The sequence below is a fragment of the Magallana gigas genome, chromosome 7 (genome assembly GCF_963853765.1).
Source record: "Magallana gigas chromosome 7, xbMagGiga1.1, whole genome shotgun sequence".
NCBI lineage: Eukaryota > Metazoa > Mollusca > Bivalvia > Ostreida > Ostreidae > Magallana > Magallana gigas.
In genome coordinates, this window is record NC_088859.1 from 29,895,702 (window position 1) to 29,922,400 (window position 26,699).

General features: G+C 32.8%; 2 protein-coding genes across 5 annotated transcripts; one reads left to right on the forward strand and one right to left on the reverse strand.

The window, feature by feature from the left end:
• Positions 1 to 109: 109 nt before the first annotated feature.
• Positions 110 to 7,134, forward strand: LOC105331290 (tetratricopeptide repeat protein 4). 2 transcript variants are annotated; one of them, XM_066065495.1, is made up of 12 exons: positions 110 to 132; positions 1,973 to 2,123; positions 3,035 to 3,143; positions 3,529 to 3,690; positions 4,149 to 4,226; positions 4,367 to 4,434; positions 4,614 to 4,670; positions 5,415 to 5,501; positions 5,679 to 5,872; positions 6,307 to 6,397; positions 6,599 to 6,681; positions 7,004 to 7,134. In XM_066065495.1, exons 2-12 carry the CDS (start codon positions 1,998 to 2,000, stop codon positions 7,101 to 7,103), a joined length of 1,155 nt encoding a protein of 384 aa, XP_065921567.1. In that variant the 5' UTR covers positions 110 to 132; positions 1,973 to 1,997; the 3' UTR covers positions 7,104 to 7,134. The 2 variants fall into 2 exon arrangements, with proteins under 2 accessions (XP_065921567.1, XP_011431713.2); XM_011433411.4 differs by lacking the exon at positions 110 to 132 and adding an exon at positions 290 to 355.
• Positions 7,119 to 25,847, reverse strand: LOC105331288 (probable dimethyladenosine transferase). Of its 3 annotated transcripts, XM_011433410.4 has the most exons (12): positions 25,694 to 25,847; positions 22,656 to 22,729; positions 13,573 to 13,659; positions 13,327 to 13,388; positions 11,456 to 11,549; positions 10,456 to 10,505; positions 9,788 to 9,911; positions 9,273 to 9,365; positions 8,482 to 8,546; positions 8,309 to 8,372; positions 7,767 to 7,873; positions 7,119 to 7,666 (listed from the first exon to the last, which is right to left on the reverse strand). In XM_011433410.4, exons 1-12 carry the CDS (start codon positions 25,749 to 25,751, stop codon positions 7,624 to 7,626), a joined length of 921 nt encoding a protein of 306 aa, XP_011431712.3. In that variant the 5' UTR covers positions 25,752 to 25,847; the 3' UTR covers positions 7,119 to 7,623. The 3 variants fall into 3 exon arrangements, with proteins under 3 accessions (XP_011431712.3, XP_065921570.1, XP_065921568.1); XM_066065498.1 differs by lacking the exon at positions 22,656 to 22,729 and having other exon boundaries at positions 25,694 to 25,843; XM_066065496.1 differs by lacking the exons at positions 22,656 to 22,729; positions 25,694 to 25,847 and adding an exon at positions 13,891 to 13,923.
• Between the last annotated feature and the right edge of the window lie 852 nt (positions 25,848 to 26,699).

Genomic DNA, 26,699 nt, shown 5'->3' on the forward strand with positions numbered 1-26,699 from the left:
TTCATTAAGTTTAAGACAAACCTCAACATTTCCCATTGTTTCTTCGTGCGTGATCTGACTTTTCGCGCCATGTGCCAAATATGGCCATACATTATAAATATAGGCTCAATAAGAAGGGATTTTATATTTCCGGTATACTATTGACGTTCTATATGATCATTAGGATGCTATATTGTCAATTGATAAAAGTACACATATGCTCAATATTTCTACATCTAATATCATATGTAAAATCTTATCTATAAGATTACGTGAACTATAAAATCCTTTTTTTATATGGCCAGTGTGGGAAGGTTCTGCTTTTAAATACCGTCATCTGTTTCCTGTTTGATTTTTACAACGTGAATTTTGTGAGGTAATTTATTTAATTATTGAGATATCCATTCAAGATTTTACATAATATTTGAGGAATGAACTCAATGTCTTCCCAAGTTACACGAGTATAAACTTGGTTGGGGCAGTTTTAGCTGCAGGTCTTCGGATGGACGACCTGGGAGCTACAGTATGATAGCTACAGTGCCTCCCACAGTAAAACAAAACTGCAATTTACGTCGCTCAAAAATTTGCACTAGTTTTGGACTAATTAATCTTATTTCTAAAGACTTTCTATAGAAATAATTGATTCCAAAAAACTCTTCGGACATTTTTTCTACGGATAACGTCACTTAATTTGCATCTGATATTCTTTCAAACACCATTACCAATCCTGTAATGTTAGATAGAATGTTCTATTGATAAAATAACAAATGTCCTACGGACCCAGTTTAACGCTGGAATTTGTTCCCTTTACTTGCCTCGTAACAAATGAGAAAAAATATTGTGTTGTATATCACCTAAATTTTCATATGATTGGTCTCAATGTTGCTCTTTATAGTCCCATTTTCACACATCAACTGTTCTTGCAATGAAATCATAGCCACTTTAAACATCACGTTTGAAAATTCGCTGTATACGGTTGCCATGTTAATAATAAAATCTGAGACAATCACATTCCGAGTGCTATTTGCGACAAAATGGCAGGCAAATTCAAATGTGTATATTAACAAAATGCCTTGTTACGACTCATTAAATGGATTTTTTTGTAGACTTAACTACCTATGCATGTTCAAAAAGGTTTGTAATGAATATAAATGTGTTTTTCCTTTGGAGATTTTTTTAACAGACTTTAGATTGACACGAAGCAGATCTGTTTTGCGGCTGCTACATTGCAAGTATATGGGACAAATTCTTTAAAAATCTTTCTCTGTGACCTTAGCGCAGCTTGGTAACCATAAGATTATTCTTTCTACCCTAACGTGAAACGGTGCAGTTTGTTTTCATGTAAAAATTTTGATCATTCGATCTTGACGTAAATTTAACATACTTTTATATCCCAGGTCAATTAGCGTGTTTAAGCCTGTGGCAAGTAAAGAGACAATATCAGTTGGAAATTGCATGAAGAATTTGATGTTACTAATCTTTTTCCACAAAATTTGTGTGAAAATAAGGTTAAACAGTGAAAAACTAGCGCAGATTTTTGTGCGCTGTAAATTGCAGCTTTTTACCATGGGATGCACTGTAGCTCCCAGGTTGTCCATATGAATTTTTTCAGACCAGGAGCTACAGACCTGCAGCTAAGACAGTTTACGTTTTATAATCTGCAAAGCATTTCCTTATTTGGACTATCATATATAACGTTCTTTATTTCTTTTTACAAAGAAAACCTAATATGTGGACTAAGGGGACAAAGAATGTGTTATTATTATTATTATTTGAATGTCTAATTCATCTGCTGTTAAAAAATTGACATGTTAAGCATTAAATAATTTCATCAAGAATAAAACCGTTTTCTCAAAAATTAGAAACAAAGAAACACGCCACAGACAGTTGCTATAAAATGTTGTTTCTTTTAAGCATTTCTACTTGAAGTTTTCTTTCTACCTAATGCCTAAATTATTTTCATGGTTGATTAAACATTCCAATTTCTATGCAGGGAAATAACACAAAGAAAACAAACAATGCCGGAGAGCAAGGAAGAAAAGATCCGGCGATTAAACCAGGAGCTTGAGGATTTCATTGCAGCAGAAGTAGCAAAATCCCAGGAAAAGACAGGCGATGAAAAAAGTTTTGAAGAAATTTTACAGGTATACTGATATATGAGAGTTGCTGTTGTACATGAAGTAAACACATAATTTACAGTTTTACTACAAAAGTGGTTAGGGCAGTTTATTCTTGTTATTGCTGCATGACGTCCTCGTTTTATATTGTGACTATTTTCCTTTCACTGACTTGTTTTAACAAAGAGAAGAGACAGTTTCTGAATTATCTTACATTGTTTCAATTGTAGCAGTTCAGTGCCGTATAGGTTTTTATCAGTACTTCGTGTTGTGTTTATTTTTGCTTTGAGACTGAATTTGACCTCTTAAGTACATTAAGAATTAAACTTTACTAAATTATAAATAAGGTTTGAAAACGACTTTACTCTCAATTTTGGTAAACCATATATAGTAACAAACCAAACTCATAGTAAATGAAAACCAAGATTAGCAACCCTTTAAAAATTTATTATAACAAAATAAGAACCCAAATTTACATCAAGTATTTAAAATCCCCCAATCCTAAAACCTAACTTTAACAGGGACCTCAAATAGACAGATGAGACAGGGACTCAGGAGAAATGTAGCTAGCGAAACCAGCTGTCTCCCTCCCTCTATCTGTCTGGAGAAAAGTAGCTAGCAAAACCAGCTGTCTCCCTCGTCAAATAAGTACCTACATGAGTTTATATAGGGAAAAGAGAACAAAGACAACTGTCATTAAAGTTATTGGCTATCGTATAAAGTGGGCGTTACCAAACTAATAGAATTAAATCACATCGGGATTGGAATACTAGTATATTACCGTATATTATATATATGAAATAGAAACGAAATCCCGATCTATTACACAAATAACCTGTCTAACATCACTTTATCCTGAAACCAAAAAAATGTTTTCCACTAATTTTACACTTGTATAAGTCTGTTTATATTAATAGTCTTGTATACATTGTTTTCAGGAAATTGAGACCCATCCTGCATTTATGAAAGATGTGGACTACACAAAACCCCTCAGTAAAGAAATGGAAGGACTGATGCGAATCAAATATGAACAGCAAGATCCGACATGTACATCTTTATTACAATAATGAATCTCAGAAAATGTGATATACTTCATCATCCATATCTAGCCCTATTATCTTCTTGTATAATATAAATTTACTGCACCCAAAGTAACCTGTAACAGCAATTTCCTTAAAGCAAATGTATAACAGCTTGAAACATCATGATCATTATATTTTCAGTGAAATCTATTTAAATTGTTTAATTATTAATTTTATTCCAAGTTATGAACAATTTTAATTCGTAAAACTCTTTTTGAAAGTGTAAAAATACTATGAAATGCTCACGACTATCAGCCTCATTGAAAAGAATAAAATGAAGAAATAACGAAGAAATAAATGTAAACAAACTAAAATCTGGGAATAATTGATTTGACTCATTTACCTGACAGGTAATGCTGAAGCTTTCAAGGAGGATGGAAATGTTGAATTCAAGAAAAAGAGATATGACATAGCTGTTGATAATTATACTGCAGGAATAAAGATAAAATGCCCTGACAAAACTCTCAACGCTGTACTGTACTCAAATCGGGCAGCAGCTCAGTTCTATAAACGTAAGTCTCCTAGCTACCGAGATTTATGGTATTTTCATATTGTAATACATGTACTTATGCATGGATCCAGATCCAGAAATTTTAACAGGAAGGCTTCCCCCGCAACTATTTTTCTTAGATTTACACGATCTCTTTATCTACATTTGGCACCTGTTTATGAATGTAAGTTTGTTCACTCTAAAATTCAGTCGCCCTTGACCCCGTTCACCCTCTCTTCATCATAGAGCCGCTGCTCAAGTATTTCCTTATTTGGCCTATCATATATAACCCCCCATCCCACACCCTATTTCTCAGGTGCAGATAAAAAAAAAAAAATTTTTTTTTTTGGCTTGTCAAGATTTCAGGTAAGTTTGCCCCCCCCCCCCCACTTTCAAACATAGTGTTATGTGCCTGCTGTAGTATGTTGTTTCCAAAAAAAATTATAAAACTGAATCTTAGACCACTTTCTTCTATTGCAGAAAATTACAGATCAGCACTTCAGGATGCAATCATTGCTCGCAAATTCAAACCAGACCACATGAAGGCAATTGTTAGAGGTACAAACTTCTAAATTCTTTGTGCACAACTGTGACACAACTATAAACAATTTCAAGGGTCCATACATGTATATTTATAACAGTAAAAGAGCCAATACTATGTTTGGATGATAAATAGTAACAATTAATGGATTTTGTAGGTGCTCAGTGTTGTATGGAGATGAAGAAATATGCAGAGGCCAGCTTATGGAGTGATCTTGGATTAGCTGTATCCTTTCTGCAAACTTCACTTTTTTGTACAATACACAGCAGCAAAAATCTGCTTCTTGTTGAAGAGAAGTGGTTGGCTGTTGAATCGGAACAGCTTTAATTGTTATTTGTGATTTTACCCTGTCATCTTCTGCACAATACCATCTACAATAGTTTGTTTTTCTTAACTGACCACAGATAGACGAGACAAACACAGTCCTTCTAGAAATTAAACAGAAAGCAGAGAAGCTGAGGGTAAGATTCCAAATGCAAAAAATGGTTTGGGAAACAATGCAGTTTTGAAATTAGTACACATATGACTTCACAAAACAGTCTCCAAATGGTTTCATTTTTACACAATAACTTTCACAGACAATTTTTTGTGCATTAATGCATATTAATGTCTTCTGTCTAGGTGACATTGTATCAGCCAATAGATGAAAAGAATAAACAAACACTGATGCTTGTTTGAGTAAACATTAATGAATTCATACATTTGCTGGGATTAATACCCTCTTTGATGAGAGTTTTCAGTACATGTAGTTAGCATTGAAAACATTGTTGCTAATTGAGGCTTTTAAAAAAATACATTACTTTGATACCTTTATTAAACGGATTCTAAATTAAAAAATTTATTAGAAAATAAATTCATTCAAACTATTATCTTAAATGGTACTGTGAAGTGTTTAATTTGTAAAGAAATTTGTTATAAAAGTGTTAAATTTTGTTATTATTAACAGGACTCAGTTTGCTATATCCGTAAATTCGTTATATCTGAATTCATTATAAGCGTAATATTTTACAAAGATTTGATAAGAATTTTACCAGGGACTTAAAAAAAACTTCACTATATCCGATAATTAGCTATATATCCATGTTCATACTTAACAAGTTTTACTGTATACCCTCTGATGGGAGTGCACTGGTATTTAGCACTGAAAACATTTTTAAGAATTGAAAATTACACTGAAGGTTTTACAAATGTGTTTTCTTTGTTAGAGCATACAAGAAAAGGAGAGAAGGAAAGAGGAGGCCAAAGAGAGAAAGGAATTGGCAGAGCACAAAAAACTGATTACAACAATAAAGGTAATGTTGATTAATTTGAGATAGGCTTCGATTAATATTTAGGACTGCTTTCTATGTAAATTTATACCATTAACCCTAAAAACTTTGATAAAAGACAGTAATTTGCAAGAGCGGATATACTGGTATATACTAATTTTTCTGAGATGTTTTTATCACAAAAAAATGTTTTTCCCATAGAGTCGGGGGATCAGGCTGGCCGGTCTAGCTGACAAAGGATATGACCCTCTCCTGTTTACAAATGTAGAGCTTCACAACCCTAGTGGAGCCAAGGTTTACGTTGACGCCGAAAACACTCTGCACTGGCCTGTTTTGTTCATGTATCCTGAGCACACTCAGACGGACTATATAGAGGACTTCAATGAAAACCATACGTAAGATTTTTTTTTAAAAAGTACACTTTCATGGAGATTTTACTTATGACTCATTCATTTTTATGATATATGATATTTGTGGTTTTAGAAAAAATGATCGACTATTGTTTTGAACTTTTAATTAAGAGTTTTAGAATCCCACATCGTTCATAAAAGGAATAAAACATGCATCACAGAACAAACGGAAACTGAATGAATCCCCACAACATAATTTTGATTTAATAATTTTTACCTTATACCAAAGATCTGAATGTCTAAGTATATGTATAAGACTTTTAGTTTTAAATAAGATTAAAAAAAGTCAAAGAAAAATCTGTGTTGTTTTTTTTACTGAGAATTATGTTATTTTGCCAAATGTCTTGGGCAAAATTCTTCAAATGAAGTGAGCTGGAAAAGCTTTGTTTAACATATTCATAAATATGTTTCTTTTGCAGGTTTGAGGATCATATCTTCCACATGTTTGGACCAGATGTACCTCCAGCCTCGTGGGATCTGGATAAGAAGTACAAGCCTGAAAATTTATTGGTAAGACTTACCCTTTTTATGAATGCATCATTTTGTCTTCATCTTACTATTGAATCTATAGAATTTTAAAAAGAATAACTGTTTGACAATATGTATTCAGATTAAAATTTATGAATACTAAGTACTCAGGTATATACATGTACTATCCAATCATTATTCCTATTAAAATATCTTTTGACTACCAATAATTACTTTCATCAGATCTATTACGAAGACAAAGAAAAGACCACCCTACATCAGATATCACCGTCATGTACTCTGCTGGAAGCTCTTCAAAACAAATGGCAAGTTCATGATTATTGGTGGGGCATTGTTTTGCTATTGCGTATTTTATCAATTGAAAACAAGATAGAAGACTTCCTAACTTTAATCCTGGGGTAATCGGCTGTATACCATCTCTCTCTCTCTCTCTCTCTCTCTCTCTTTCAAATGAGTGTAAATAAGCTGTAAAACAAAAATCTCAACTAATAATGCTGTAATTTTTCGAGTGCTTTAAAGTGAAAATATACGTAAAATTTCTTAAAATCCTCTCTATATTTCAAGCATATGGTATCCTGTAAATTAATAACCCAATCACTGACAGTATTCCAACTGTTTTGTTTACAGGTTCTTAGTAGATGCAGGCACTCCTTGTTTCATCATCCTTGTGAACAACTCTCGATTTCAGCAACATTTTGTCAAAGAGTACAGTGTAATTCCATCATGAATTCAAAAGTCAATAAAATGTTTTACATGTTTTTATTCATCAATAATTCTGATAATAACACAATGATTAACAACACAAGGCAGCAAGTACATTTTGTACATGCATATACAACTAAAGAGTAGTCAGGATCTTCAGTATGCTTATGGTTATTTTTGGGGGGTTTTCTTATGAGAAAAATTTAAAGAGCAAATAATTGTTTTACGAAGAGTCGGAAGACCTTAGAAGTTTTATTCAAACTCAAAACTGTCAGAGTGAAATAAAGGAGCAAATTTGTCAGTGTTCAAATACTGTCAGATAATATAAGAGAATAACCATTTCAACACCAGATGCTATGATTGTTTCAAGCTTTAACATCTGGTTTCAGTCTGATGATGTTGTGTCCATTCAAGCCACTATTGGACTCAAAACTGAGAAAGTTGCATTGCATTCAATTAGTTCCTCACACTCACAATGAATTTTGACAACTTGTTGACTGGTGAAATATGAAAGACCTGGCAAATATCTTCCTTTTAGGACAGCCTCAAGAAAAATGAAATCCTTCTCCGTTAAAACAGTTCAATAATCTGGTGAAAACAAAAAACATGAAATTTAATTCAATACAAAATGATAGTTAAAAATGCGGATACCACACGTCTTTCATTGAAATATTAAAACAATCTTTACCCCAGAAAGTCATCAATATCCATGGTCCTTGCTCTTTTCTTCTCAAAGTCTCCTTTCTCCAAAATCTCTGTAACCTTTGCTTTCACATCAAAGTCTGGTGCCACTGGCTGCAAGAAATGAAGACAGATCTGGCTTAATATACAAATGCTGAATCTCCCATGTAATTTAAAATCTTGATACATGCTATTTTTCTTATTTTTCTACAACTGTCCCTTTTTATACAGCTATTATCATAATATATACATTTGGAATATTACATATGTACTTTGGTACTGTAACAATAGATTCACTCAAAAATGAAGAAAATAACCCTGATGATATCATGGGTGTAATATTTCCAAAGCATGCACTTTTTAACTTTTTTTTTTAAATGTTACATGTATGTCTTATAACATACTCCTACAAAGCTTCATTTTATCGTAATGCCATAAAAGCACAATAGCAACGCTCACCTACCGAACAACAGAAAATCTTTTGAAAAATAAAGCCTCTAAGTTTTGTTAGAAACCAACAGTCAGTAACATGATACAGTGTAAACTCACCACAGACTTGAGAGAACAATGAGTTCGGTAATTTTTCTCCAGCAATTCTAACACCTTTGTATATCTACAAAAAATACATGGTGGACATTGATCAGTTTCACACCCAAATGGCAGGAGTGAAATGGATATTGCACTTAAAACAATTCCCGACAATCTTTATGTCTTGCACTCACTTAAAAGAAGCTCCTATAGTTTTGTTTTTTCTGGAGAAGCAAATTCTGACAAGTCCATCCCATTCCTACAGAGAAACCAGGAAAAATTATTAAAATAGAATTCATTTTATTAATACATGTACAACTAATGCGGCTTACAGACATGAACACTAAAAAAATAAAACTCCCACAGAAAATGCAAATTAAGTTCACACAATTAATGTTAGTTTGTACCAATCAAACTGCATGCCTCGGTAGTTATCCACCATAAATTCAGATAAAATTTTAGAAATGCCCTTGAAGTTTGACACATGCATAGAATTGGGAAATCGAATACATGTTAAAATTACATTCATTACTACCTGGTATAATAATAGGAACCCATTTTGTTCAGCACTGTGTAATCCAAAACTTTGGATAATTCTTTTTAACTAAGGTACATTTCAAGCACAGAGTTCCCATTCCACTTTATTTCCCCAAGAACCTGTTGCACTTTGTAAATCTTTGTTGAGAACACTTTGGATTTTGTTAATTAACTCAAAGTATTTTAAAGAGTCTATCGTGTGCCTGAAATCAATAAAGTCTACGTGGTTATAAACCTTTTATTTGCTATTCATTTTGCACAAGTTAGGTGTTTAAATCTCTTTAATTCTCCAAGCATTCAGTTCCTCTGAATGTAACTGTACTTAGTTTTTTGTTGTTTTTTTTTTTTGGGGGGGGGGGGGGGGTTACAAAAATTCTGTGTACTATATATTGTATGTTTACATGGTTTGGAGGGATCATTCCCACTCTGTGAAATGTCTTAGTTTTACCTGAAAGTTGATGGGAGGAGGGGGGTTCCTTGGCTCTATTCTCACAACACTGGATTCCACTTTTGGTGGGGGTCTGAAGTTGTTCTTGCTAACCTACAGTAATCAATTACAAAACAGAATTGTAATAGCAATCTACACTTCACCTTTTTTATTGCTTTGATATTTTCTTCAATAAATTAGAATCAAAAGTAGACTACAAATGAAAGCTGTCAGGAGCTTTTTTTTTTACACAAATAGCTAATAATTGTTTTAAAAAATACACTTCACTCATATTCAGTCATATTTTAACATGTTTATATTCAGGAAAAGTTAAAAGAACATTTTTTGGGGGGGGGGGGGGGGGATTTAGGTTTTATCATTGAAGAAAAATTGCTAGGAGAAACATTGCTGAATTGAAGCTGAGGTAAACCATCATTAAATGTTTGACTTTCGCAAATATATATATATATATATATACACCAATATTTGATAATGGGAAAAAATTGCGAAAAGAACAGTGCAGAATTGATGTGAACCTTCATCAAATGGTCGACTCTGGCTAACAGCTGGGTGTTGACAGAGAGTCTGCAGTACAGTTTGTCTCCAGGCTTGGCTACCAATCTCTGAGCAAACTCCCTCTGGAACATCAGCACTGCACATCTGCCAAAAGATAAAAAAATAAACCTTTTACTGAATCTATTTTTCTACAATTATATCTCTGATTACAATATCCATGTTCATGTATACATTTATAAGGTTAATGGAACTCAGCTCATACGTTCACCATTGTAACAATATGTAGTAACATATTTTAAGTATCTATTTCTTTCTCTGCCACAGCTGTGGCAAGGATATTTCAGCATATACATGTACCTGCATATTGTAATATACATTTAGAAATATTTACAAAATATAAAGAGTAGTCGCATTATAAGTAAACACTCTAAGTATGTTTGAATGATGATATTGAGTTGTCTCCCATCAATAATCAGGGGGGAATGAAGTTCTAAATCATTAGCATCAGTGCCCTAGGCACCATGAGAAATACTGTATTGTGCTAACAAAGAAAGTACACGGTACATGATGAAGTTATCTCCCATTCATAATATCTCTATACAAGAAAGTTCAATACATGTATTGATATGGAACATAATGAAACAACATAGATCCCAATTATTATATTTACTGTATTACCAAAACTCACCTAAAGAATGGTCTATGTAAGAGCAACTTAAATACAAAGGGAGAGGATATCTGTAACATAAAGAAGATAAAATCACTGTCAAAACAATTTCATGGTAATTCATATTACTTAAATAAACTTGATATTTTATTTCTTTCATAGTCTGTCCCAAATTAATGTGTCAAAAAGATATTTTATCACAAAACATTTCCAAGATGACCCAGTATCTTTCCAGGTAATATGCAAACCCAGAGTTTATCGGAATTTACAATGAAGTCACAACCAAAACATTCTGAATCAACTAGGACAATCATATCAATCACTTTGTGTATGTTAATTGTCCTAAATTTCAGAATTTGCATTTTCGCAGAAAAAATAACAGCTGTCTGAATGTAGGGCAATTGTCAATATTTTGACAGATTTCTGAGGCATTGAGTTTTTGAGCCCTTAATACTTGCATATCTTTTTACTTGTATTTCTTGTAATGTCATTTTTTATGGGAAGTAAGAAATTTTGGCTTCAATGTATACCCCAAGGGAGCTTCAATTTCATAATGGTTTAAATTGGTCCTTATTTTATTTTTTTAAGATTCTTAGAAATCTGAAGATGCAACCAATACAGGTAAGATCAAGTCACAATAAAACTTTTGTCACATTCTCAAAGCAGTAGATACAAAATAAGGAAGGATTTCAATAAATTCTGAATGCAATGTCCTGTTTTGGTTAAAATACTAGTAAACGAGGAAGTAAAGGACCACACTGAAGACAAAGAGGATGTTAAAATAAGATTTTTTTTAATGAGATTGAGACATAAACTCGTTCCTGGAAAAATTCACATGTGGCATGGTGTACCTTGTGCTTTGTGAATTATAAAAAACTGAAGTATATATATATTTTTTATCAAGGGAAAAAAAAAATAATGACAGGTGTCTCTGCAACATTCACATACATGTACCGGTATCTAAAACAATATCCCTTTATTTTTTTACATAACTACCGGTATTTAAAAAATATGCACAAACCTGATAAGGAAGGTTAGCTACGCAGATGTCAAAAAAAGGCAGGTCAGTTCGCAAGACGTCCCCAACAATCAGATGGAGTTTAGTCTGGAAAGGCCTGCATGAAAGAAAACAAATAATACATATCAGGAACTAACATTTCATGACATGTTCTCAGGCCATGAAAAAGATCTTCATAAAGACACTGCATGGGAACTCTTGTTTAGATCAAATTTCACTTTCTCAAAATTCATTTTCTTTAACTGTACAGCTAAAAATATATGGTATACACCCACACAAAAACCTTATAACCATGATACTTTTAAGAAGGGAAATTTTTCAAATCAGCATGGTAGTAAGCTATTAAGTTCAATAAGATCAAAGGATGGTATTCATTTGTCTTTGAGGGCATAATTCAGATCTGTAGAGATCCGTATTTTAATCAGATTGGAATTCCGGTCCTTTGTCAGGATAATCCTGGCCAGGATTCTGTAAGATCTTACTCCTTAATTCACATTATAATTACCTTCTCACATATACTGATTTGATTAACAAAAGATAAAGAGATTGACTGGAAAAGAAAACCCTGACTTTTTCCTACCTTACATAAATGGCAAGAAAACTGTGTAGTTTCCCAGTAGGGCAAATCTATAACGTTACAAATAGGCTTGAGTAAATTTACTGTAAACCAACTACAATTTGTTTGTAAGAAATTTTTGTGAGGTTAGTGAGAACCTCGTCGTCGCAAGTATTTCTCGCAGTGAACCAGTCCTTGTTGTATAATTGTCATAACAACACGGGTCTGGATAAAGCTTGGTCGTGAACATAAGTTGTCGCAAACCAGTTCATTGGAAGTAAATCGGGGAAAAAAAGTCCCCATGAATGAAAATTGGTTTACAGTGATCATGCACTCTCCCTAATTTGAATTTAATTTTTTGGTCTTGGTGAAACCAGGTGACAGATTGGCTGCATTGGGTACTAACTGTACCAGATTTGAGACATGTCTTCTCCCTAAGGGTCTTGAGAAAATAAATTAACCAGGAATTATTTTCAAAAATAAATTTTTCATGTTTTATTGATTATACCGGTAAAACCAATTTAATTTATGTAATCCATTACAAGCTCATAAACATTTCATTACTTTACATCATAAATTATATAACTTACTTCCCTCTCCGACAGAGACATCAAATATATATCAATAATAAAGCTAGCCGAATGATTAACCTGTCTTTCTCTATTGACATTTTCAAAAACTCATTAGGATCCAATTAGTGATGGTATATAAAAACCACGGATGCCAAGTCATTAGGCCTGATTCTGTAAATCTGTTAGATCTAAATGATTATAACATCTCTGGTGATCTGAGATGTTTAACATGAATGCACCACAAACAGTTGTTGGATGTTATGCATTTTAAGATGATCGCGGTTTCTGATACTATTACTCCTATTACTTAAGAATATCAATAACTTATTTCCCCACATAGTGTTGTAATATATGCAGAAGTATGTGCACTGAATAACATTGAAATGTATTATCACATTAAAAAACATCAACATGCTTTTGTTTCCTTTTAAAACGCATCATAATAAATTCTAGAATTCAGCACATTTTATATTCACATATACCCGACACATTGATTTAACTGATAAGTTTTCTTGTCTGCATGATACAGAAGAAAGTCTATACTGATTCAAATTCAAGTTTGAAAGGTCCTCGGATGCAACAATAAATGTCTACCACTGCATTCTTATCATTTATTTAAAGTTTTAAAGGAAACCTGGGATGACAGCCTTCTTTTCTTCATATGTTAATCTAGTCTCATTATCCTTGGTGGGAAAGCAGTTATGCATTACTTAGACTGAATGGTAGAAGGTAACGTAAAAACTTACGTTCCCTGCACTCTTTTCTGTAATTCTGCAGCCAGCCGAGGGTCAATTTCACATGCTATCACCTAGACAAAATCGGTAGTCTTTTCAATCTACGTGTACATATCAATTTTTAATTTAAAAATTAAATTAAAATCTGTTGTTTTTGTAGCTTGACAAGATAGAAACCAATGATCTGGCAATGTACATACATTTCAGATTCTAGCTGAATTACAAGCAAACAAATTACTTCAGAATTTACATTCACACCTTTTTGGTTTTCTCTAATAGTTTCATTGTCATATTTCCTGTACCTGGTCCAACCTCAAGAACAACATCTGTGGGTCGAAGTGCAGACTACAATCAGATAAATATAAAAAAAAAATCAAAATTTTGATATATATATATATATATATATATATATATATATATATATATATATATATATATATATATATGTACAGCGTGCTTCCACACATAGTCTAAGACTTGGAATAAACATATCTCAAAGAAATTTAGTCATCATTTGATTGAATCTGTAAAATGACAATTTTCTCCAACATGAGGCCAACAGGCCTTGATGGTCACCTGAGTACCGAAGCCCATGTATGGACCTGTCAGTGAGTCTCTTGTTTACATTTTAAGCTTCAATCCTAATCTGATCCTCCTCTGACTGTTACTCTACTTATTATTTGATGTTTACCAACAGCAATGAGTTACCCATCTTCGCTAGCCAAGGGTTTTCGGCCCACTTTGCTCCCCATAAACCCTTGGCAGATTTCATTATGAAAACTCAGTCACAAGCTCCGTTTTATGATTGGCTGCAGCTGCGAGTAGCTGATCCAATCGCAGTGCTTGTAAATATAAACTTTAAAAGAAAACACATGTGTGATCTTAGGTAAAACATTCGGTGCTTTTGACAAGTTGAAACACAAGTTCTCGAGTACAGTGCCTCCCCAACGATGGTCTAACCAGATCGCTTTAAAAACCTTTATCTGTATATATTTTACTGGGATTGAACATAGTTCTACAAACTTGTCAAGGCAAGCTCGCGTGATAGCATGGGAAGTAAACATGGCAAATGTAGAAGTTGCCTATCCCGTTAGTATATACGTTCCTGCTTATGGTTATTGCTTTTAAAGGTTCAATGAGCTGTGTTTTATTTAATTTCTTTGGTCCGCAATATTCATGACAACGATACCTGGTTTTATGGCATAAAAGCTTTCATATAAATCGGCGACTTTTTCACTCCCGGTACAGGTCCTTACAAAACACTATGAATAAAACATCCTGTGCTTTCCCTTGGTTATAACTTAATTCTTACTTGATAACATCGTTAATTATGTTCCGATATTTGGTAGTCAACATGTTTTCAAGTTGTATTAATGCCATGATGTGTATATAACCCGTTGTTTGATACGATTAAAATGTACTAGTAAATATGCAAGGGGAGCAACTCAAGTTGCTCGCTAGATAGCGCCACCACATCACCGAGTTTTCGTAATGAAATCCGCCAAGGGTTTATGGGGAGCAAAGTGGACCGAAAACCTTGGCTAGCGAAAATGTGAGTTACCTAAATGACTTAAGTGACATTAAAGAAATATATTCACTATATGGCCATATTTGTCACCACCTCCACCCCCATTTAAAAAAAGCCAAAACCTCTGCCCCCATACGGGCAGTGACTTTTAGAGGAGGACATTATATAAGAAATAAACAACGTTATTTAGTGAACATGGCGTTATGAATAGCAATTGCTCTGTTGGCATATTCCATGATGCGCGCTAGCGAATCATGGAAAATATGCCAGCAGAGCAGTTGCTATTCATAACGCCATGTTCACTAAATAATCGTTGTTTATTACTTATATTTGCATTTTACCACTCGCAAATACCCTGTATTAGCCTAGACCTTGACATTTAGCTATTACATCAAAAGTAAACATTCAGACTGTAATGTATCTGTTTAATTCACATAGATTTGTTAACAGAATCAATGATATGTACGTTATAAAAGTAATTCCTTTTAAAAGTTATCAAAAACATGTTTTAATATTACATGTAAATACGTCAATTTTAATGGAGTTGGAGAAAAACACATGATGTATCGTATAGTGGTTTAAATCTATAACGTCATGGAAAAGTATATATAACGTTACACCTTTATGACGTCATAGTATACTGACAGAGCAATTGCGATTATAGAGAAATAATTGCAGCTCCTCCGTATGGGCTTACAGTGGGAAAGAACAATGGAAATGCAAATATAAATATATGAATTTCACGTACAATTATTTTGGTAGAGGGCTTCATGGTCATCATAACAGTTTTTCTCAAATAAATATTGGAGTACCGAGAAGAAAAACTTTTCTATAAGATTTAATAAATTTTTACTATATCGCCATATAAGCCCAAACCTAGGGCCTGAAGCTGATCCATGGACCATGAATTTCACAGATTTGGTAGAGGGCTTCATGAACATCATAACCATGCATTCAGTTTTTCTCAGCTTTATATGGGAGTAGAGAGGATTTTGTAAGTTTAATTACATGGTCACTATATGGTCATATTTGCCCTGCCCTAAGATCTGAACCCCTGACCCAGAGGCCATGATAACAATTGGCAATGTAGTTTTCAAGAAGAAGTGAAAATGTAAAATAGTTAACAGACAGTGCACAACGCACAGGTGAAGACCAATGGCCTGAGTGACTCAGGTGACCTAAAAATCTAAAATAACTTATGAAATTGAAAATGACTGTGTACAAGAGTAAATTTTGGCTATCATTTTATCAATATTTTAAAAGATGGATTTGAATGCTTTATTATTTTATGGGAAAAATCACATAAGATATACATGTATTAATTTCCACTCATTCATCTTATTCGGCAGTAAAATGACAACAGGACTGATACTATTTTTGCAATCCAATCAATCAGTATCATCAAAAATACCATTTACATTTTTTGTTATTTTCCGAACATAAAGTTCAACATTAACACCATTCAATCAATCTGTATGGGTTACTGAACTACATGTATTCTGTCTGACAGAGAAGCAATAAATACTGTACTGGAGGATGGCATCCACAGCCAAGGATCTGATACAATTTATTTTGAATAAAGCAAGTTACAAAAATAGAATGCATTATACATGTACTTGAACTTTGCATTTTTTTTTTATTAAAGGAACAATGTCACTTTGGAAAGTATGGGTGATATATTTCACAATCCAAACTTAATTATCTTCAACACAATCCATCATTCCACAATAAATCACCATTAAACACTGTCATTTGCAGCAATTTGTCTCTCAACATTGCAAAAAAAAAAGGCCAAAGAAAAATGGCTCCACCGGTGTTTCAATTATCTCCTTGAATGGCCTCTAAACTTGAAGAAAAGTTCCACTTAAAATATGTCTCTCTACAGTGCAAAATAAATTTGCCAAAGAGTAATATGGCAAAATAAATTTGCCAAAGAGTAATATGGCACTACTTGTGTTTCAATTTACTTTTTTCATACCAATAGGCCTTGAATGGCCCCTAGACTTTAAGAAAAGTTCCATTTAAAATATGTCTCTCTTCAGTGCAAAATAAATTTGTCAAAGAGAAATGGCACTACTGGTGTTTCAATTTACTTTTTTGTTTAAATCAATACCCAGTAGGCCTTGGAAGGCCACTTGACTTTAAAAGTTCCACCAAAAATATCCATGTCGTTATTTTGTTGTCTTGTAGATCCCTCCAAACTTCACCTTCAGATTGGTAGAAAAAGCTTTTTTTTAAACGAAATACGGTCAAAATAGTGGCTAGCTAATAGTGTGTCACAGATATTTTAATCTGAACTCATAAATACATGTAGTGCACTCTTAAAAAACTTAAATTCCTTTCAAATCTTGAGAAACGTCCGTCTAAATTTCTAATAGACATTAATTGAACATCAATCTAGCATTAAAATATAAACTTGAAATGGATAAATGTCTGAAAATCCACTGAGTTATGAAGATAGCAAAAACTTCCAAATGGAATGGAACAGGATTTTTTTGTCAAATACCTGGTATTACAGGTATGCAACATTTTTATGTTTTCAGGGTCACTTTGTGGAAACTCCTAGTAAGCTATTTTGCATCCCAATAGATGAACTTTGACAAATACTGAAAGAGTACACATGCAGTCAAATTTTAGTATGCCAAAATTCAATTTTTGATCTGAAACATTGAATTAGACCCTAGTGTCTCAAATTCTTGGCTATTGCAAAGATTTATCTCCTACTTGTGAGATGATGGTTAAATGATTTTTGCAGGACAATGGGTTAGTGGTTACACATTAAATCACACCACATCCACCCCCTCCTCCCACCCCCCCCCCCCCATTATTTTTATTATGGTCTGCAAAAACTGCCTCCCCCCCCCCCCCCCCCCCCCCACAATTTGAATAATTTTGTGCCATCAGTATAACTACTTGTATTTGTCACTTAGCCCCTTTTTTTTTTTTTTTACTAAGTACCAGTTCAATCTAATGACATCTAAAGATATGGGACGCTTGTATTAGAAATTAATGTGTGATAATGTGGTAACATTATTGTACATACCAATCCATCAAAATATCACATAACAACCAAATATCCTAATGATTGATAGTAAATGAATTTCAACCCCTAAATTTTAACATTACATATTGATTGATACATACCATGTTATCTCATAAAACTGAATATCATTATTCTTATAAACAAAAATATTCCCCCAAAAATCATAAACAAGAAATGTTGAAGAAACTTATATATGACCCCTCTCCAAACATTGAAAAATGTATCCTACATATGAATAGAAGCAATCTACTCCATAATGCCACCCAAATTTAATTCTATGTTAAACATTACTTAAAAATACCAAACCAACGAGGGAGGCGATAAAATTAAAACAAACAAAATTTTTATCCTTTTACAATACAAATACAGTGTGTATTCAAGCTACATGTAGGCTACCTCTTTCTGATCGTTCTTGACAATCCCAATGAGTATCTGATATATATAGTCCATAATGTGCTTTAAACAATTCAAATTTCTACAGATTGCAGTTTTTCAGTCAAATAAAACTGGAAAATATCAAATCAAAATAGGAGTTGGTTTGTTTTTTTCTAAAACACAATTCCTCCTAAACCTATGCGTGTAGGTTACGTTAACCATAAGATTAGCTTTTGACAGCCTAATGAGTACCAAGTTTTGATGTCTGCCAAGCAAAGTTTTTATTTTTATAATGTAGTAGAGAATATATTCCTACTTCTCAAAAATGTAAGATCATTGACCTTTACCTTATGACCTCAAAATCAGGAGGGGTCATCTTCCAAGAAACAGACATGTTGACCAACTTATTGACTGTGGTGTGCTACATGTATCTAATGTGCTTTTGTCTCCTAAGGGAAGGTCAAGACTCTCAGTTGTCTATAACTCAAGGGCCATTCATAGGCCCTTGTTCCATTCAAACAAAAGCACTCAGCAATCAACAGAATCCTGGCAACAGGACCTTTTTTTGTATGTGTTGTAGTATTGCTCATCTTTCATCAGAATATACCGGTACTTTGAATTTGGTCTTTTCTTGTACAATGTCAATACGCTGTTACTTCACTTGTTCATTGTGTCGCACTGTTAATTTGCACTGTTTCTACTTGATTTTCCTAAGAAGTTATTCATTGTCAGTTGATAACTTCAAAAATGAAGAAGATTTGTTTAAAAGGTGAACAAAGTTCAATGATTTTCTCAATTTTAGTCCCAGCTCCACTACCATATGTGGAGGGGGGGGGGGGGTACTGAATGCATGAAAATAATGCATTCACAAGGTAATGGTTTTGTTTCAATCATTCTATAATTTCCAGTAAAGCAATTTTAGCAGGCTTATAGAGACTGAGTTGATAACTGTAATTCCAGGACATAGAATAAATACAAGATATTTGATACAGGTATTTGAAATGAGAGACAATTTTATCTACCTGTATATTAAATCATGTCTATCTTATCTCTGAACCTTACTAGTAACAAGTCTGATGAAAAACAGCTAGTTGTATAAAGGTCACACTTACACACACAACCTACAATGTTTCGACAGAGCTGCTCAAAAATTTCTTTCCATTTTGTATTACAATGTAAAAGTCTCAAGTTCAATACACATGGCTGGTATCAACCAGATTTCTAGCAAATGTGTGTAAATACAATGGCACGAGGACTTCATTTGTCAGAAAAGCGAGATTTTAAAAACCAATTTATTTCATAAGATATCATTTTCTCTGTATATTAACAGTTATTTTCACTGTTATATCAACAGAAGGACTAGAAGCAATCCAATAAAGTTATACAATCACTGCCTGTGGAACATTGACTACACAGTAACTAATTGCTGGCTGAGAGTCGATCATTACTTGAAATGTTAGTCACTAAGTGGGGCCATATTCCCTGGAGGGGCATATTGGTTTGGTCCCTTTGATTAAATGCACCACCATTAGTTTTCAACTTGGTAATAAGAGTCTCGAGAGATTCTTCATCATTATTGATCTTTTTGTCTGTCTACAGTCAGAATTCATAATGAACCCATTCCATGGTGTTCCTCCAGAAATCTGAGGAGAAATCCAATCTTCATTCCTATAATTAACTCTAACTTTACAAGAATGGCCACATATGTTGTCATAGCAACCAAATAGATTGATTTTACATCAGAGAACTGATTCTCTCATTTTTCATCCAGAATTTTTATGGGCTTTTTTCTCATTTATCAAACTCTGAACATCATCAAAGTTCGATAATATCTTTTGAGAAATTCAACTAGATAGCTTAATAAATTTTATTTACAACTACTACTGCACTTGCATGGATAATAATTAAATTCTTGTGCATTGAGGGTCACCTCACTCACCTGAGTAAAAGTTCTCAAGTGAACCTTTTAAAAAAAAAAAAAATTATGTAAAAACTCTATTGTGGCCACATCCTGGGTTCCAGGGTATCATTATTTTTATCAAATTAGAATCTTTATTAAGGACGCTGTTTACTCAGGGTTTGAGTTCTCAAATCCGGATTGTTAAAAGGTTCATTGTCTAGAGTAAAATTTGTTCTAAACATAAAAAGTATTTATGAAATGAACTATTATTGAAAAAACATTCGATATTATTGCTAAGTTATGGAATTAGGCTAAAAAAAAAGTTTGACATTTAGCAAAACAGAGAAAATTCGGACAAAATTTTTCAGATTTTGTTTTCCACTAAAATCTTTTTTTGCTTGTACTTTAATATTTGAAGTTAAGATTTTATTTGTTGGTCAACATAATTTTGCATATTTATGTTGGTTTTATCTCACTTAGTATGGACATACTACAAAAATATTGAAAAATGCTTAAAAATGATAAAAGACACTATAACTCAAAATTTTGATCTTGACCTCATATAAATTTTATGCCAGCAGAGAAAGGTCAATATACTTAGTTTAATACTATAAATGTCTAAGCATTATCATCATTCAGTTTTTTGTTATACTGAATCAAAAATGGGTAAGGATTTGAAAACTGATAGAGGAAATACGGACTTAAATATCTATAAAAATTGTGAATGAACTTAATACTTTATATCTATTTAATGTCATAACCATTCATAAACTGTATTTCATTTGTTAAAGAGTTTAGCAATTTGTATTTATTTCACAATTAAGAAAATCTCAATCATAGTGGAAAATTTTTAGGGATTTTTATTAAATTTTCCAAAAATATTCAATGGCCATTAACTCAAAAAGTAGGTCATTGACCTACTTTTTTGAAAGTGAAGAATAACACTACCATGTAAGTTCTACAACACACAATAGTTGGTTTTTCATTATCATCAGTGGAATTTTTTTTCATTATGAGTAAACATCATCCTTAAATTAGAAAGTATTACATATTCTTTTAAATATATAAATGCATCCATCACTCCCCATGTTAACTTTTTCCCCTTTAGTTATTCCTATGAAAAATTTATAAATACATGTATATTAGTCTTGCAGTTCTGCTGGATCTTAGAGATAAAAATAAATGAAAGTTATGTTTGCTAACTCCAAGATGACGGTCCAGGACAGTGATAGGTAAAGATCAGGTGAGCTAAAAAAAATTCAGATAACTGTACATAATGAAATAACGTGACTCATGAGCCTCCCTAGTTCTTCATAATCAGTCACTTTTGTCCTTCGAATTCATCTTTAAAATAATGACTGACAAGTTTGATGGATGACTCCACATATTTCTGATCTTCACTGGAATTTCATTTCTCAAAGTTAAGCCGTCTCCACAAATCAATAAGATCAACAAGACTAGGGGATTAGGGGAATAAGGACACGCTTTTCTGAATCCATCTTCAGCTATTTTATTGCCAAACTAAATTAATCAAACCCATTGTTCTTTTTGAAGTTTATTTCAATAAGTCTTGGTCAATCTTGTTTGAAACTAGGAAAAAATTCACAGTAAAGGATACATATCAATTTATTTTCAGATTTCAGTTATATGAGTGACAAGCGGCTTTATCTCCTGCGGTTTTGTGGATGGAAATATAGACAAAAATCTATCAACTTGTCCGTTGTGTTTAATCCAATCTGTTCTTTACCAATAGATAAATTTTGGGGATTAGATTTGTGTATTGGCATTTCAAACAATATCAGATTAATATATCAGTTCAATCTTATCAGATCAGACAGTTTAATCCTGAGCTCGTGTGTTTTATGTAAAGACTATATCAAATGGAGTTGACAAAAGGACAAAGAATGATCATAAAAATAAAATCCATAAAATTAAAGACCTGTGACTTCATATTTTAACATTTCATATATAGAATTAATCATGGTTAAATATAAAAAATCCAAGACTGCAGGGTTTGGAAAAGGATCAATTGATGTTTCCCTGTAACTACATGTATAATGTACTGTATCTATCGGTACTACTGTACACAGGGAAATATTCGCCCCCATTTTATTTTCGCCCCTTTTGCCCTCATTGTCAGTGGGTGAATTTAAGACTGGGCAAATTCCAATGTTCCAAGTTATTTCTGTGAGTCTGGGTAAATATAAGATGGGGCGAAACTTTTTGAAAATGTAGAAGGGCGAAAATAACACTGTATACAGTGTGATATCAAACATCTCATGTTCACTTGGTGCAGTATCTCAATAATAGGCCTTATCAAAACATGTAATCTCTCTCTCTCTCTCTCTCTCTCTCTCTCTCTCTCTCTCTCTCTCTCTCTCTCTCTCTCTCACACACACACACACACATACGCACACACACACACACACAAATAAATGTGTCTGTTGACTGTTGTAATGTACATCATTGTAACAAGTATAAAACTTAGTTCTTACCTTTTCAATCATGCTATTTACTACTAATGGATTCTTCAAAATATGTTGACCAAATTCCTTGTTAAAATTAATTCCTGTTCAAAAAACAAAAACAAAGCATATCAAAATGAAAAGGTAAAGCCAAAATCACTTTGACAACACTGCTGAACATACAAGCCTTCCCATGTCAAAATAATTGTTCCTAAATATCATGGTAGGAAAAGATTGCTATATTCTGATAAATGAGCAAACTGAGGTCTTTGCGATTTTCAAAAAATGAAAATTCAAAAACATATTTTTTATGCATACACTTTTTAGTCTGCAAACATCCTTTAGTATATATTATTTTGATTGATTCTGAACATGATTAATTAGGTGAAACACCAATCCTGGTTGAAGATAAAAACAATGAAAACATACACAATATTTCAGAGAAAAAAATTAATTTCCCCCTTTTTGGTCAATAATCATCTTTATTATACTTTCATGTTAAATACTGAAATCTGATTGGTTTAGATGCAGTTGATAATCCTTTCTATTACCCTCAGCGTTAGCAACACACTTGGCAACGGGTAACACAACAAATTGTTACATGCACGTAAATTATGCGCATACGGTTCGCAATAGAATTCACGTCATTCCTATATGTAAAAGCAGTAAAGTTTTCTTTGAAATTAAGACATTCAGTATAATAAAATAAATATTGCCTGTTTGGGAGGGTAAGAGTTGAAATTAACACCCCTTGAAAACCATTGTCAACCTCCGCTTCGCGTCGGTTCACAATGGCTTTCTCGGGGTGTCAATTTCAACTCCTACCCTCCCAAACAGGCACTATTTATATAATGTAATTATTCAAGCATTGTTTGACTACAAAAACATCCAAGTATTTTCAGAGATAATAATTGACATTATAAACCAGAAAAGTTGCAATACATGTACTTTCATCAGAAGGTCCTACTTGTTTTGCGTATGTCCCATCAAATGAATAAATGCCACCATAAAGTCTCATGTATAACACACACTTTTTTTCAGCCAAAATTGGATCATAAGCAGGGGGTGCGTATTATACATGGGAACAAAATTTTACCCCATTTTTTTTTTCAGAGCGTGTTTCTGGATACCACAAATATGACTGCCGATAGTGTATGTTATGCAAGTTTATTTTGACAAAAATACCTTATTCTTAATTTAATTTCCATGTATTAGAATATTTATCCACCAAGACTACTGTTCCTTGCATCAAAAAAGTTCTTGTCAGTATATTCGCCATTGCGTAACTAGCCATTTGTTGACTTGCTGCATGGTCAATATTTGTTTAACAAATTCCGATGAAGCATGCATCTGTCTCATGTTAGAAGTTAACTCATTCATTAAATGAAAGGCGTTTTTCTATGTATATTGCCCATTAAATTTATAAAAAAAATTCCAAGTTTTCAATGGAAAGTAATCTAAATGAAAATGATTTCACTTTTCAAACCAGAGAAGTTTCAGCAGTACTTTCAAATGTGACTTATCAAATTATTAGATGGAAAATAAAAACATCAACATCAAGGAACCAAATTTTTAGATACTTAATTAGAGTATAATAGAAAATTTATTTATTTTTAAGTACTTTTCTTCAGCTTTTTCTGAAGTCATGATTTGAGTAGACAGGCAGATCCTATGTTTTAAAAGCATAAAAATCTGCGTTCGGCTCAATAGTCACACCGTTTACATATTATTGTCATTTATTGATGTTGTTTTAGGTTTGATCTGCAGACATAATTTCTTTTAAGGGCTTGGAAAACATTATCAATGCATATGCATGGGTGTTTTTAAAAAAATCTCAATTGAAAATTTCACTTATTTGTGAGTGTAATATACATAGGAACAGCTGTTTTATTTAAACTATTTTACACCCAAATTTGGGGGTGCATATTATACACAGGCATATGCTATACACAAAACTTTATGGTAAATTGTTAAACTTGACATTATTTAAGGCAAAAGCATCAATTTGTATTCATTAAAAAATGTTTCTTCTGTAAGAGCCTACATGTGGTTTAATTCTACACTATATCTATTTCTCTCATAAATATCCGAAATCATTAACTCCTTTGCTTTACTCATAACCAACAGGTCCAGCACAACCTCCTGATTTAGCTTAATAAAGCTTAATAAACTTAATAAATAGCTTTATCAAGCTATTCAGAATAGCTTGATAAAGCTATTTATATGCAGTTTTTTACAAAAATGTTAATTATCAGAAATATACAAAAATTCGCAAGTTAATTACCGCTCATATTCATACCACGGACCATTCAAAAAGCAACCCTAATTAAATTTAGTTTTAACACTGCTGCTTTTGAAAACTTTTAAGCAAAAAATATATTTCCATTGTTTGGGTTACTGTCCACCACCTTGAGTGCACCAAGGCATGGATAAGTATGATTTTTTTACATTGTGCTGAATTATTTCCAATCAATTATCTTGTTTACCATAACTGACCTTCTTTATATTTCATTCAAGAAGTAACTGTGAGGTCCTAAATTAATTGCCCCAAAACTTTTAGAACTTTGAATGCAAAGTCTCTAAAAGCGACACAAATTGATGAGTAATCTTTATGTGCATTGTTTACAGAACAGTTCAAAGTTGAAAACTTTCACTGCCCTAAAGTTCGATTTTGTTTACATGTTAAAAAAATACACATTTATGAAAATTGTATGACAAAATAGCTAAATAAAGCTATTCAGAATAGCTTTATTAAGCTACATGGATATAGCTTTTTCAAGCTATATAGCTAAATCAAGAGATTGTGCTAGACCTGACCAATTGTATGACATGGAACAAATATGTCTAGTACAAAATTTAAAAGGAGAAAATATCTGATGAAGCGAGGTGGTATCCAAAATTGCGTCCTCCCTTGTTTATTTTCCTCAGATGTGACCACTTTTTTAAACGATGCTGTTTTTCTATACAACTTACAAGCCCCTGTCACCTGCGTAGAATCATTAACACAACCCTACATCAACGTTATTCACAAATCATAAGCGGTAAAATATAATGTAAAATACTCTCACCTTGTTTTTGAACATCTTGGTGTGTTCTTGATTTCTTTGCTACTCGTTCTTTTGGCATATTTTACTATATTTAAGATTTTTTGAGAATGTTTACGTCGTCCCCACATGTGCTTCCGGTTGGTTCGCAATAATTTCAATACCGATCCCGTGCAGAAATACATTTTATCCATTGAATCCAAACGTATATATACGTCCCTGATCCAAACTTATGTTTCAACTTTTGAATGATATCTAAAAAAAAAAAAAAAAGATGGCGGAAAAACTCTGTAAAACATTGAATTATCTAAAATTAGCTCACACTGATTTATCTTAAAGATGTGCATAATTTTAATGCTTGTCACATTTTTAGTGGAAAAAATCTAATTCCTTCCAAAGAATTATTGCAATTCGATTAAACAAATTACCTGTCGCAAGTTTATGGGGTTTTTTTCTGCAACATAGCCCGCATGAATCATTAAAGAAAGTATTTTATTGTTTATACTTACAAACAAATTATTGGATTGATTAAAAGAAAGCAAAGGTCACTAAATTAACTAAATCATTGTAATATGTACATCATTACATTAGATAGAAGAAATAGCCAATTATTCACATGAAGAAATTGAAGTCTGACATCATTGTGATTATTTCGTGCAGTCCGTGATTGCTGAAGGTTTCGACCGATCGAAAAATAAACTGACTGGTTTGAACTGGATCATGTATCCTTAGAACAATGAGTTACAGTCGGTTTTCCTAAGAAATGGAGGAAAAAATACTCGGTGTGTGAAAATATTGTATTGAATCCAGAATTACGCATTTTTTCTGCAAAACTCGCTTTCTTCATATGGCAAATGAAACAATAAATTAAGAAACAAATTCCTTTTCCAGTGGCGAACGCTTTTGGGATGTAGTCCATACTTAGACAAAAGTGTATTTGGAATGGTGATCTATTCAGCCGAACATTACTGAAAGTCCTTTATGCCTATGTGAAAAAAAGCAGATAAATCATTCAACGATTTTTTTTTCT